This window comes from Leopardus geoffroyi, chromosome X, assembly GCF_018350155.1.
Source record: "Leopardus geoffroyi isolate Oge1 chromosome X, O.geoffroyi_Oge1_pat1.0, whole genome shotgun sequence".
NCBI classification, from domain to species: Eukaryota; Metazoa; Chordata; class Mammalia; order Carnivora; family Felidae; genus Leopardus; species Leopardus geoffroyi.
In genome coordinates, this window is record NC_059343.1 from 51,051,488 (window position 1) to 51,066,758 (window position 15,271).

General features: G+C 38.7%; 1 protein-coding gene across 9 annotated transcripts in view; it reads right to left on the reverse strand.

The window, feature by feature from the left end:
• Positions 1 to 15,271, reverse strand: part of ARHGEF9 (Cdc42 guanine nucleotide exchange factor 9) — a 202,132-nt gene that overhangs the window by 97,830 nt on the left and 89,031 nt on the right. For 8 of the 9 annotated variants that reach the window (XM_045470629.1, XM_045470624.1, XM_045470630.1 and 5 more), the window contains one exon: positions 4,836 to 5,027. The exons of the other annotated variant lie outside the window; for it this stretch is intronic. In XM_045470629.1, coding sequence (XP_045326585.1) covers positions 4,836 to 5,027 — 192 coding nt within the window. The remainder of the gene's footprint in view (positions 1 to 4,835; positions 5,028 to 15,271) is intronic. 9 annotated transcript variants of the gene reach the window in all.

The window sequence follows — 15,271 nt, forward strand, 5'->3', positions numbered from 1 at the left end:
CACCAAAAGTCTGCTAGAATTGATACATGAATTCAGCAAAGTTGCAGGATACAAAATCAATGTACACAAATCAGTTGCATTCTTATACACTAACAATGAAGCAACAGAAAGACAAATAAAGAAACTGATCCCATTCACAATTGCACCAAGAAGCATAAAATACCTAGGAATAAATCTAACCAAAGATGTAAAGGATCTGTATGCTGAAAACTATAGAAAGCTTATGAAGGTAATTGAAGAAGATTTAAAGAAATGGAAAGACATTCCCTGCTCATGGATTGGAAAAATAAATATTGTCAAAATGTCAATACTACCCAAAGCTATCTACACATTCAATGCAATCCCAATCAAAATTGCACCAGCATTCTTCTCGAAACTAGAACAAGCAATCCTAAAATTCATATGGAACCACAAAAGGCCCCGAATAGCCAAAGGAATTTTGAAGAAGAAGACCAAAGCAGGAGGCATCACAATCCCAGACTTTAGCCTCTACTACAAAGCTGTCATCGTCAAAACAGCATGGTATTGGCACAAAAACAGACACATAGACCAATGGAATAGAATAGAAACCCCAGAACTAGACCCACAAACGTATGGCCAACTAATCTTTGACAAAGCAGGAAAGAATATCCAATGGAAAAAGGACAGCCTCTTTAACAAATGGTACTGGGAGAACTGGACAGCAACATGCAGAAGGTTGAAACTAGACCACTTTCTCACACCATTCACAAAAATAAACTCAAAATGGATAAAGGACCTGAATGTGAGACAGGAAACCATCAAAACCTTAGAGGAGAAAGCAGGAAAAGACCTCTCTGACCTCAGCCGTAGCAATCTCTTACTCGACACATCCCCAAAGGCAAGGGAATTAAAAGCAAAAGTGAATTACTGGGACCTTATGAAGATAAAAAGCTTCTGCACAGCAAAGGAAACAACCAACAAAACTAAAAGGCAACCAACGGAATGGGAAAAGATATTTGCAAATGACATCTCGGACAAAGGGCTAGTATCCAAAATCTATAAGGAGCTCACCAAACTCCACACCCGAAAAACAAATAACCCAGTGAAGAAATGGGCAGAAAACATGAATAGACACTTCTCTAAAGAAGACATCCGGATGGCCAACGGGCACATGAAAAGATGTTCAGCGTCGCTCCTTATCAGGGAAATACAAATCAAAACCACACTCAGGTATCACCTCACGCCAGTCAGAGTGGCCAAAATGAACAAATCAGGAGACTCTAGATGCTGGAGAGGATGTGGAGAAACGGGAACCCTCTTGCACTGTTGGTGGGAATGCAAATTGGTGCAGCCGCTCTGGAAAGCAGTGTGGAGGTTCCTCAGAAAATTAAAAATAGACCTACCCTATGACCCAGCAATAGCACTGCTAGGAATGTATCCAAGGGATACAGGAGTACTGATGCATAGGGGCACTTGTACCCCAATGTTCATAGCAGCACTCTCAACAATAGCCAAATTATGGAAAGAGCCTAAATGTCCATCAACTGATGAATGGATAAAGAAATTGTGGTTTATATACACAATGGAATACTATGTGGCAATGAGAAAAAATGAAATATGGCCTTTTGTAGCAACGTGGATGGAACTGGAGAGTGTGATGCTAAGTGAAATAAGCCGTACAGAGAAAGACAGATACCATATGGTTTCACTCTTATGTGGATCCTGAGAGACTTGGCAGGAACCCATGGGGGAGGGGGAGGAAAAAAGAAAAAAAAAAAAAGAGGTTAGAGTGGGAGAGAGCCAAAGCATGGGAGACTGTTAAAAACTGAGAACAAACTGAGGGTTGATGGGGGGTGGGAGGGAGGAGAGGGTGGGTGATGGGTATTGAGGAGGGCACCTTTTGGGATGAGCACTGGGTGTTGTATGGAAACCAATTTGACAATAAATTTCATATAATAAAAAAAAAATATTTATTGAGCATGTACCATGTGCCAGACACCGTGCTAGGTATTGGCAATATATAGTAAATCAACAGGTAAAAACACTTGCCCCTCATGGAATCTACATTCTAGCAGGGGAGAAGAACAATAAAGAAATCATATAAGCAAATATATAATATGTCAGATAGCAATAAGTACAATAGAGGAAAATAAAGCAGGAAAGAGGGAGAGATAGTGCAAGGTTATAATTTTAAATAGAAAGGTCAGGGATGATCTCAAGGAGAAGGTGATATTTGAGTAAAGACTTGAAGGAGGTGAGGAAGGAAGCCATGAAGATATCTGGGGAAGGAGTGCTCCAGGCAGAGGGAAAAGCCAGTGCAAAATTTGGCAAGGGGGGCATGCAAGATAGTTTTTTAGGAACAGCAAGAGGCCAGTGTGCCTGGAGCAGTGACAGAAGGTGGGAAAGATAAAGGAGATCAAGTCACAGAGGTAACAATAGGTTTATCACATAGGACTTTGTAAATAATAATAAGAAATTGGCTTTTACTCAGGGAGAAGTGGTCAGCCATCAGATGGTTTTGAGAGGAAGAGAGATATGACCCAACTTAGATCTTGATAGCATCACTCAGCTACCAGATAAAGAACACATTGTACTTATATTATAGACTCTTTGACAGTATAAGACAGCTATCATTTTATAGCAGTGCTCCTCAAACTTTAATATATAATGTAAGTCAAATGGGAGTCTTGTTAAAGTGCAGAATCATACTTGGTAGGCCTCGAGTGGAGCTAAAAATACTGCATTTCTAACAAGCTCCCAGGTAATACAGATACTAGTCTAGGGAAGAAAACTTTGAAAGTAGGAGCCATGTCTAAGGCTGGCATGGGGCAGAACTCTACAATGTGTTTGCTGAATGAATGACAGTGGTTTCATGCCCAACGACACAGAGCACATTTCAGAGGGTATTTTTTTTAGCTATTTTTATGGAGGTAGGGGGAGAGAAAACTACAAAAGAGAGACACAGATGGATGGGAGAATAGATGAAAAGGGAAGGAAAAGAAAGTAAAACTACCTTTTTACAAATAATTACATTATGTTTACTTAGTTTTATCAATAAACTTAAGAGGTTGGCATAATGAAGCCCACTGGACAAATCAGAAAAATCAAAAGTCAGAGAAGTTAAGGGGCAACTTCATGGTTATAGGGTGTCTAAGTGGTTAAATCAGGATGTGAAAGCCAGCATTCCATGTCCCCAGAGCCCTTGTTTGTTCCACTATACTGACTCATGGAGTGGGAGAGTGGGGATAAACTTTAACATTCCTAGAAGGGATAAAAAAATGAGTTGAGGTAAAGGAAATTAAGGCCCATATTCCTTGGCCTTGATCTTTCTAGATCTGCACTGTCCAATGTAGGTGTCATTTAGTCACATGTGTCTATTTAAATTAAAATTTAATAAAATTTAAAATCCCATTTCTCAATCATACTAGCCACATCTCAACTACTCAATAGCCACAGATGGCTGGATAGTGGCTACTGCATTGGAGAATGCAGATATATTTCATCACTATAGGAAGTTCTACTGGGCAACAGTATTCTAAAGAAATAAGAACATTAAAAAATGTTAAAACTGTACTATTGAGGGGTACCTGGGTGGCTCAGTTGGTTAAGCAGCCAACTTTGGCTCAGGTCATGATCTCACCATTTGTGTGTTCGAACCCTGCATCAGGCTTTGTGCTGACAGCTCAGAACCTGAAGTCTGCTTCGGATTCTGTATCTCCTATCTCTCTGCCCCTCCCCCACTCCTTCTCTGTCTCTCTCTCTCTCTCTTTCTCTCTCTCTCTCTCTCTCAAAATTAAATAAACTTAATTTTTTTTAAAAGCTGTACTATTGATTCCAAGTGGGCCCTGGGCTCACTCAACAGGGCTTTGGGGACAGAAAGTAGGACCTGACTCTTTACCCAGAAGAAAGGGGATAAACATATTCAAAATAGAGTTTTCCCTGGGTCAAGCAGAATGCTATTGTGTGTGTGTGTGTGTGTGTGTGTGTGTGTGAGAGAGAGAGAGAGAGAGACCTTTTTTTAAAACATTCTTTCCTCCATTTCCCATTGGTATTCTCAAAGTGTTTAGTAAAATGCCCTTTCAAAATTCCATCTTGCCTCATGACATCAAGGGAGTGTTAGGAAAAGGGCTCTAATCCTTACTCAGATCACAAAGATGGAAGGGATAGAGTTAAGGAATGTGGAGCCATAGCTCCTGGGGGAAAAGGGGCATATTGAAAGAGCTGAGAATTGTCCACTCAGCCTTTATCTCCTGTAGATTCCTCCCCATAAACTCTTCTGACATAACTCAAAACCAGTGTTCTTCAAGTGAAGGAGGAGGACCAATAGCACCAGTTTCACCAGGGATGCTTGTTAAATATAGAGATGCTTTGGTTTATCCAGAGTGAGAATTCACAACTTTGAAGAGATGGAGGGGACTGGAATCTGCATGTCTAACAGGTTTCTCCAGGGACTCTAGTGCACATTCAAGTTTGTAAACCACTGAGTTGGAGGGAGACGTGTTTTGCTTTAATTAATGCAGTCAGGCCTTTCCATGGGTTGGCAACAACCAAATTAGAAGCCAACAGGATAGGGATAGAGATTCAGGGAAGGGAAGATCAAGTGAGGGAGGCAGGGAGAGATAGAGAAATAAGGAATATGAAGATAAAAGATGAATGTTAGGTAGACAGAGAAAGAGAGAAACTGAGATAGGGACTGAGAAACTCCAAGGGACCTGTTTTACCCATTGAACAGAATATAAGAGGCCAGTCCAGCTGCTCTTTCCAACATCTTGGGACTGTCACAGGTAAAGCTCAGCAGAGTTGTTGGTTCTTCATGAAAATGCCCTCTATTACACCCTGGGTGCCCCCACATAAACTATCATAGCTGGGCCTACCTCACAAATGTCCTTGAGGTGCTTGATGTAATGACGTTCGGTGCTCATGATCTCATTGATGACATTGGCTCGCATCTGGTCCCGGTTCTGTAGTGGCCGGCCCAGACAAAGGCAGTCTGAGTTGGGGTCCAGGTGCCCATTCTGCACATCACTGGGCCCTTCCTCTACCCCATCCTCCTGGTTCACCCAGAGCTGTGGAAGCAGGCAGAAGAAGAATAATAGTTTCCTTCTTTGAAAAGTTTCCAATCAAGTAGAAAAATGATAAACTAAATTCTTCAAGTATTCAGAGACCATTTGACAAGAGGCCCCTGTAAACTGAATGTCAAGCTTGGCTTTAGGGTGACTTTCCATAAGTTTAATCCTCTCTAGGCCTCTGATGATCTATCTGTAAAATGAAGGATGCAGAAGGATAGAACTTTGAAGAAGGAAAAGTCATCTCTGAGAGGCTTCTTATCTAAGGTTTCAGAGGAGAAAGGAGTTGTGGAAAATATAACTAATTCATGCTTGAGCATATCTAGGCAGCACAGCTGGATAAAAAGACTAAGCCAGACATGGTTGGGCCTGTGCCACATCTGGATCAAACACAACACCTATGATCATGGAGACCAAATTTGGATACTGGAGTGGGCATTTTGAAAACAGGACCTTCAGTGTTGATTTACATCAAAAGATGCACAAATAATAATTAAAATCTGACATGCCTTGAGTATATAAAGTTCTTAGAGTGGAAATGACTGAATGTCCCCACACACATAATAGCAATAGCTATTGATTGAGCACTAACTATACAGCAACTACTATACTAACAGTTTTCAATGAATTGTATTACTCAGTCCTGCTAGGCATGTACCATTATTACCTCTATTTCACAGAAGAGGAGACAGAGGCTTGAAAAAGTTAAGTAATTTGTCCCAAGTCACACAGTTAGGAAAGCAGAAGAGCTGGGACAGGAACCAGGTGATCTGACTTTCAGAGCCTGTGCTCTTAACCACTGTGCTAGCATCTTTACACCTCTGACTCTAAGGAAAACAGGAAAAGAGTAAGGAAGGTATTGGGCCAAGGTGAGATGAGAATTATAAGAATCATCATAAATAGGTACAGTTGGTAGACATTGAAACTACCCATTCCAACACATGAAGGCAAAGGGATGCAGAAAAACCTCCTTTCGGGAGGCTGAGTGAGATATTTCTGGATCTGAGATGACAACTTAAATCAGGAAGATGACTCATTTTACCCCATTCCTAGGAAGGAGGAAAGTCAGGGTATCAAGGAAAAAAGGAAGGGTGGGACCCCAGGAATGGTGGTAAAATCTGCCAGGGGAATTAACCAAAGAGCTTGTCAGTTGTCTCAACAGCTTTAATCAACAATCTATCTTTGCCCTCCATAACCCCCCAGCTTTTTCCACTTTCCTGCCTCAAGAAGCTGAGATCAAGAAATTTAGATGCATTATTATTTTTGCCACCAGAAAGGCCCTATTAGTGAGTGGCCGTAGGAGGACAGAGGCTTTGGGATGGAGCTACAGGAACAGTAGTTACTTTTCAACTCTGTGTATTCTCCCCTCTCTTTTTGCCTCACAGAGGATGAGGAGCATGGTTACCACCCAGAAAGCCTAGAGATGTCACAAGCATATAATCTACCTATTTTCCACAGGCCAAAATAGGGCTGACTTCTTTTAATGCACTTTGCATACACAGCCACATGTGCAAAAATGTATCTCTATTCAGAACTTATCACCCTCTACAAATGTTCTGTTGGAAATATCTTTCCAGCTTCCAAAGGTCAACTTTGTGTCCTCAATATGCTGATAGCTTCCCTTTCATACAATCAATAGGAAATGATGAGGGATGATTGGTCAAGGAACAGATCTGTTCAAAAAGGTGATTCTAAGGCATTGAAGTAAGCACATCATATACATGATGTCATCTCTTTGAAACAATAAAAGCTTCATCCTATAATAATTCACTAGCTTTTCCCAGCTTCCCACAAAGCAAGCTAAGTTTTGCTATAAAAAATGGTACCATAGGATATTCTTTCCTGCTTTGTCAAAGATTAGTTGACGATATAATTGTGGGTCCATTTCTGGGTTTTCTATTCTGTTCCATTGGTCTATGTCTGTTTTTGTGCCAGTACCACATTGTCTTGATGACTACAGCTTTGTAATATAGCTTGAAATCTAGAAATATTATACCTTCAGTTTTGTTTTCCTTTTCCCAGAATGAGATACAACCTCACACCTGTCAGAATGGCTAAAATTAACAACAAAAGAAACAACAGGTGTTGGTGAGGATGCATAGAAAGGGGAACTCTCTTACATTGTTGGTGGAAAAGCAAACTGGTGTAACCACTCTGGAGAACAGTATGGAGGTTCCTCAAAAAGCTAAAAATAGAACTACCTTAAGACCCAGCAATTGCACTATTAGATATTTACCTAAAGGATGCAAAAATACAGATTTGAAGGGGTACATGCACCACAATGTTTATAGCAGCATTATCAACAATAGCCAAACTATGGAGAGAGCCCAAATATCCATCAACTGATGAATGGACAAAGAAGGCGTGGTATATGTGTATATATATATATATATATATATATATATATATATATATATATATACAATAGAATATTACTTAGCCATCAAAAAAAATGAAATCTTGCCATTTGCAACGACATGGATGGAGCTAGAATGTATTATGCCAAGTGAAATAAGTCAGTCAGGGAAAGATAAACACCATATGATTTCACTCATATGTGGAATTTAAGAAACAAAACAGATGTACATATGGGAAGGGGCCTGGGGGAAAGAGGAGAGAAGGAAACAAACCACAAGAAACTGTTCATGATAGAGAACAAACTGAGGATTGATGGAGGGAGGTCGGTGGGAGATGGGCTAGATGTGTGATGGGTATTAAGGAGGGCACGTGTGATGAGCACTGGATGTTGTATGTAAGTGATGAATAACTGAATTCTACTCTGAAACCAATATTGCACTGTATGTTAACTAAGTAAAATTTAAATTAAAACACAGCAAAACAAAAAGGTTACCATAGGCAGGCCTTTAAGAGATTAAAAAGAAAAACATTTCTTTTCTTATCAGGAGTTTAAGACAAGCCCATTCAAAATATTGGATTTTGGATGGCTGGAATTAGATGACTCTCTGGAACAGTTCCAGAGGGAAGGAGTACATTATATTTGCAGGAGTGGGGTGTGAATAAAGAGTGTCTAGAGGCTAGCAACTTGGAAGGCTTTCCTGGAAGTCCTCTCAGAGTACTTGAAGACTATTTTCTTCAGCCTTCATTGAACTCTAAGCTAAGCTGGGTTAATGCAATTCAATTTAACAAATAAATATATTTTGGACCTATTCTGTGCCTCACCACTAATTATGAGAGACACAGAGTGAACAAGACAGCTAACTCCTCCCTCCCCTGCCCCCTTAGCCATTCCAGGGAGTGCTTTCCAAATCAGAGAATATCTCTGGTTCTCATCTCTTTTTTTTTTCCATTCCCACTGTCATGACCCCCATTCCCTAGATGACTTCTCTGGGTTATCTTCCAGCTCTAATCCCTCCCATATACCATTACCAGACCAATTTCTTTGAATATCACTTTGATTATCTACTCTCACACTCCAAAATCCTCAGTAGTTCCCTGTTACCAAGTTCAAATCTCTCACCCTGGAATTCAAATATTACCATAACTCAGCTTCAATGTGCATTTCAATACTTAGCTTCTCTACTATGTCCTTCAGGAATACCGGGATTCTCCAAAATTGGTCTACTTTCTACCCACAAATACTCCCAACTATGTTCTTTAATCCCACCTTTGATCATGTAAATAATCTGAAAGTACAGAGACTTTCAACCACTTCAGCAACAATGAACCAATATAATAACTTTCTGATGAAGAAACCTAGGTCCATAGAGGAGAAATGACTGCCAGGGAGTTACCAACTTACCCAGATCCCCATTTTGATATGCCTTTCTATTTTATATGTATCTTCCATTGTTTTATTTTTTAATTACATAATTGATACAGGAATACACTAGCTTTGTAAAAAGTTAAAATGGAGAAAAAAGAGAAGACTCAAATTATTAAAATCAGGAATAAAAGAGGAAATATTACTGCCAATATAACAGAATTTTTAAAAAAAATGATTAAAGGGAACACTATGAACAACTGTACGCCAACAAATTATATAGCCTGACGAAATAAATTCCTAGAATGATAAAAAATAGAAAATCTGAATAGGACTATGAGAAGCAAAGAGATTGGTTTACTAATTAAAAACTTCTTACATGGGAAAAAAATCAGTATGAGATGGCATCACTGGTGAAGTCTACAAAACATTTAAAAATAATTAACATTAATGTTTCATTAACTTTCAAAAATAGAAATGCAGAAACTTTCAACAAAATACTTTCAGACCAAATCCAGTAATGTGTGTGTGTGTGTGTGTGTGTGTGTGTGTGTGTGTATTTAATCCACTTTATCAGATGGAATTAATCCCAGGAATGCAAGGTTCGTTCAACATATGAAACTCAGTCAATGTAATACACCATATTAATGGAATAAAGGTTTGAAAAATACACAATCATGTCAATAGACAGAGAAAAAACATTTGGGAAAGTCCAACACCCTTTCAGAGAAGAAACTTTCTCAATCAGCTGATAGAAATTTATGGACCACCCATAGTTAATATACTTAATGGTGAAAGATTGAACATTTTCATCCTACAGTCACGAACAAACATCACCTCTATGCAACATTTGTACTGAAGGCTTGAACAACTGGAGACAAAAAGCATTCAGATTAGAAAGAAAAATCAAAACTATTCATATATGACATGATTTTATATATATACACATACACACTAATAAATTAATTCAGCAATTTTGCATGATACAAGATCAATACGCAAAGGCCAAATGTATTTTTGAAAATGAAATTAAGAAAACAATCCAATTTAAGAGGCATCAGAAAGAACAAAATCCTCAGGAATACATTTCACAAAAGAAGTGCAAGATTTGTGCACTGAACACTGCAAAACATTGTTGAAAGTAAGTCAAGAAGACCTAACTAAATAAAAAGCTATCTCGTGTTCATGGATTGGAAGATTTAATATTGTTAAGATGGTAATATTCTGCAAGTTGATTCAGATTCAACACAATCCCTATCATAACTCTCAGCTTGCTTCTTGGCAGAAATTGACAAGCTTATTCTAAATTTCATATGGAAATTTATTTATTTTTTTTTTAATTTTTTTTTCAACGTTTATTTATTTTTGGGACAGAGAGAGACAGAGCGTGAACGGGGGAGGGGCAGAGAGAGAGGGAGACACAGAATCGGAAACAGGCTCCAGGCTCTGAGCCATCAGCCCAGAGCCTGACGCGGGGCTCGAACTCAGGGACCGCGAGATCGTGACCTGGCTGAAGTCGGACACTTAACCGACTGCGCCACCCAGGCGCCCCCATATGGAAATTTAAAAACACAGAATAACCAAAACAATTTTGAAAAAGAAGAACAATGTTGAAAGACTCACACTTCCTGATTCCAAAACTTACTATAAGCCTCTAGTAACCAAGAGAGAGTGGTACTGTCACAAGAATAGATATAAAGATCAATGAAATAGGTGAGAGTACAGAAATATACCTAGGGGCGCTTGGGTGGCTCAGTTGGCTAAGCATCTGATTCTTGGTTTCAGCTCAGGTCATGATCTCATGGCTCATGAGATTGGACCCCACGTTAGGCTCTGCACTGAAAACACAAAGCCTGCTTGGGCTTCTCTCTCGCCTTCACTCTCTCTCTCTTCCCCTCCCAAACTTGTGCACACACTCTCTCTCAAATAAATAAACTTAAAAAAGAACTATACCCAACATTTATGCTAAACTGATATTTTTTTCAAAGGTATCAAGACAATTCAAAAGGGGAGGGTATAGTCCTTTCAACAAATGGTGCTGGGCAACTGGATATCCACATGCAAAAGAATAAACCTGGACCCATACCTCACACAATATGTTAAAACTAACTCAAAATGGATTAAAAGCCTAAATGTAAAAGCTAAAATTATAAAACATGTCAAACAACACAGAAGCAAATTTTTGTGACTGTGGATTATGCAGTAGTTTTTTACATAAATGAAAAAAAATAGACTTCATCCAAATTAAAAACTTTTGCTTTGCAAATGATAGCATCAAGAAAGTGAAACAATGCATAGAATGGAAGAAAATATTTGAATATACTATATCTGATAAGGACCTAGTATCCAGAATACATAGAACTGAAGAATAAAATGGCAAATACCGCTTCAAAATGGGAAATGCATCTGAACATTTTTCCAAAGAAGATATATATAAATGGCCAATAAATACATGTAAAGACACTCAACACCATTAGCTGTCAGGGAAATACAAATCAAAATCACAATGAGATATCACTTCACACCCAATAGAATGGCTATAATAAAAAAATGGATAATAACATGTGTGATGAGGATATGGAGAAATTAGAACCTTCATACACTGTTGATAGGAGTGTAAATTGGTAAAACTACTGTGGAAAACAATTTGGCAATTTCTCCAAAAGTTAAATTATAGTTTCCACATAATTTAACATAGTAGTTCCTCTCCTATGTATATACTCAAGAATACTGAAAATATAAGTTCACACAAAAACTGGTATACATATATTCATAGCAGCATTACTCATAATAGCCAAAATGTGAAAACAATGCAGAAGTTCAACTGATAAATAGATAAATGTGGTATGTATGTGAACACACACATACACAAACACAAAATAGAATACTATTTAGCAATACAAAGGAATAAAATACAATATGAATGAACCTCAAGGACACCATGCTAAGTAAAGGAAGCCAGACACACAAATAACCACATATTATACACCATTTATATGAAATTCCCAAAAGACACAAAACAGATTAGTGGTTTCCAGGACTAGGGGAAGTGGGAGAATGGAGAATGACTGCTAATGGTTGCAGGGTTACCTTTGAGGAGTGATGAAAATGTTCTAGAATAGATAGTAGTGATTGTTGCACAATTAATGCCCAGGTGACCCTTGAACAATGCAGATGTTAGGGGCGCCAACTTCCCACACAGTCAAAAATATGTGTATAACTTTTGACTCCAAAACTTAACTATTAATAGCCTACTATTGACCATAATCCTTACCAATAACAGTAGATTAATATATATATTGTATATGTATTATATACCGCACTCCTATAATTAAGTGAGCGAGAGAAAAAATGTTAAGAAAATCATAAAGAAAATACATTTATAGTACTATATTATATTTATCAAAAAATCCATGTATAAGTGGACCCACACTGTTTAAATCTGTGTTAAGTCAACTGTAGTAAAATCCACTAAATTGTACCCTTTAAAATGGTAAATTTTTGTTACATGGCAACTATAAAAAATAAAAAGTTAGGCGGGTTTGGGGAAGATGGCGGAGCAGCATGGAGCCCCTCAGCCTGTCTCATCCCTGAAATGCAGCTAGATTAGCACCAAATGATTTTACATGCCTAGGGAGTTGATCTGAGGATTAACACAACAATCTGCATAACTTGAGCCACAGAACTTGACAGGTACATGGTGCAGAGAGGTGAACTGGGGGAGAGAAAAGCCATGGAGGGTAGGGAGCTGTTTTTGTGGGGAGAGGACAGAGAAAGGGGGAGAGTGCAGTGCATTGGGAGAGTGCAGGAAAAACACTCCTCGAAAGTAGCTGGAGAGAAAGAAAAAGGTGAAAACACAGGGGATTGAACAAGAAATCTGTTCCCCAAAATCACTGATGGGAAGAAAGGAGAGGGTTTCAATACCATTAGAATTCTATAAACAGTGGAGCACAGAGTCTGAAGTTCTGGAGCTCAGTGCTCTGGTGAGTAAGTAGGGTGAATCCCCAGGAGCAGGCAGTGGGGTCTGAGGGGTCCATGTGCCAGAGAGGGAGAAGTGGTTCCCCTGCTTGGAGTGCATTTGGTAGAAGCCATATGCCTCTGAACAGGCCAAGGTTCCAGGGAACCCCAGAGAGCAGCCATGTTTGCTGGTATTGGGACAAAGACACCATGTTTGCTGGTATTGGGACAAAGACACCAGAGTGTGGCAAAACCTGGTGCCAGCTGTCTGTTGTGATTTTCCATGATCTCTGAACGTCTATCACTGTGCAATCACACTAACATTTTCTGGGGCAAGCCAGCACCCAGCCATTGCTCAGCAAGACCCTCCCCCAGAGCATGGGTCCAAGACACAGGGGCCTCTGAAGTGTGGGGTTTTGAAACACAATTCATCTGAGATAAAACTCTAGAGGGAGGTGCCACCTGGCAGGCAGACAGTTTGGACATGGACAGGATAGAGGCAGGGAGTTGACAGAGGCTTGAGACAAAGGAAGAGCGCTTGATCACAGGATGGTGAGAGCTCAAAGTTCCTGTTCCTGAGACTAGAGAGCTGGGTGAAGACATTTCCACCTCTCCCAGCACACACACATGTGCCACACTGATCCACCCCAGTAAGGCTAAGCGGCACCAGCTAGTGGAGAACGGAGACCTTACTCCAATCCCCACCCAACTGTGCCTCCAAGCACATCCCCTAGAATACCAGCACAAGTCCCTCATCCTGTTTAGTGTATAAAGAGCTTCATGATTTGAGTTCTAGGGGAAACAGGATGTAACCTTATTTGGGTTTCATTCTGTTTGCTGGTTTATTAATTAGTTCACTTTTTTTCTTTTGCTTCTCTTCTGTCCTTGTTTAATTTTTTTTTCTTTCTTTTTCTTGGATACAGAAAGAGAAGAGAAAATTTTCTTTTCTTTTCTTTTTTTTAATTAAAAAAATAAATTATTTTTCACTATATTATTTTTATTTTTTATTCTATTTCACTTTCTTTATTTCATGTTATTCTATTATATAAAATTTTAATTTTTTAAATTTTTTCTTACCTTTATTTTTATTTTCCTACTTTTCTTTCCCTTTTTCCTCTATTCTATCAAGTGTCTTTCAACAAGCAGACCAAAACACACCCAGGATCTAGCTTCCTTTATTTGATTGTTTCGTTTTTTATTTTTTTAATTTTTATTTTTTATTTATTAAATTTTTCTTTTGCCCAAATGACAAAACAAAGGAATTTACCTCAAAAGAAAGAACAGGAAGAAATGACAGCCAGGGGCTTAAAACAGATATAAGAAAGATATCTGAAATACAATTTAGAACTACAATAATAAGAATACTAGCTGGGGTTGAAAAAGCATAGAATCCCTTTCTGTGGAGATAAGAGAAGAAAAATCTTGTCAGGATGAAATTAAAAATGCTATAACCGAGATACAATCTCAATTGGATGCCACAGCAGCAAGGATGTACAAAGCACAACAGTGAATCAGTGATATACAAGAAAAAATAATGGAGAAAAATGAAGCAGAAAAAAAGGAGGGAAACAAAGGCAAAGATCACAATACAAGACTCAGAGAACTCAGTGACTTATTAACAATGAATAACATCTGAATAATAGGAGTCCCAGAAGATGAAGAGAGAGAAAAGGGGGAAGAAGGTTAATGAGAGCAAATTATAGCTGAAAATTTTCCTAATCTGGGGAAGGACAGAGCCATCAAAATCCAAGAAGCACACAAAACTCCCATTAGAGTAAACAAAAATTGACAATCACCAAGGCATATCATAGTCAAATTCACAAAACACACAGACAAGGAAAGAATTATGAAAGTGGCAAAGGAAAAAAAGTCCTTAACCTATAATGGAAGACAGATCAGGTTTGCAGCAGACCTATCCACAGAGACTTGGCAGGCCAGAAAGGAGTGGCAGGATACATTCAATATGCTGAATCAGAAAAATATGCAGTCAAGATAGCCTTCTTTGTCCAGTAAGGCTATCATTCAAAATAGAAGGAGAGATAAGAGTTTCCCATACAAACAGAAACTAAAGGAGTTCATGACCACTAAACCAGCCTTGCAAGAAACTTTAAGGGGGAATCTTTGAGTGGAGGAAAGACAAAACAAAGACCAAAGGCAACAAAGACTAGAAAGGACTAGGGAACATCACCTGAAAATAAAAGTCTACAGGCAACACAATGGCATAAAATTCACAGTTTTCAGTACTAACTCTAAATGTCAATGGACTAAATGCTCCAATCAAAATACGTCGGGTATCAGAATGGATAAGAAAGCAATACTCATCTATATGCTTCTTATAAGTGACTCATTTTAGACCTAAAGATACCTGAAGATTGAAAGTAAGGGGATAGAGAACCATCTATCAAGCTTATGGTAATAAAAAAAAGCTGTAGTAGCCATACTTATATCAGGCAAACCACATTTTAAAATAAAGACTGTAACAAGAGATGAAGAAGGGCATTGTATCATAATTAAGGAGTCTATCCAGCAAGAAGATCTAACAATTGTAAATATTTATGCCCCAAAC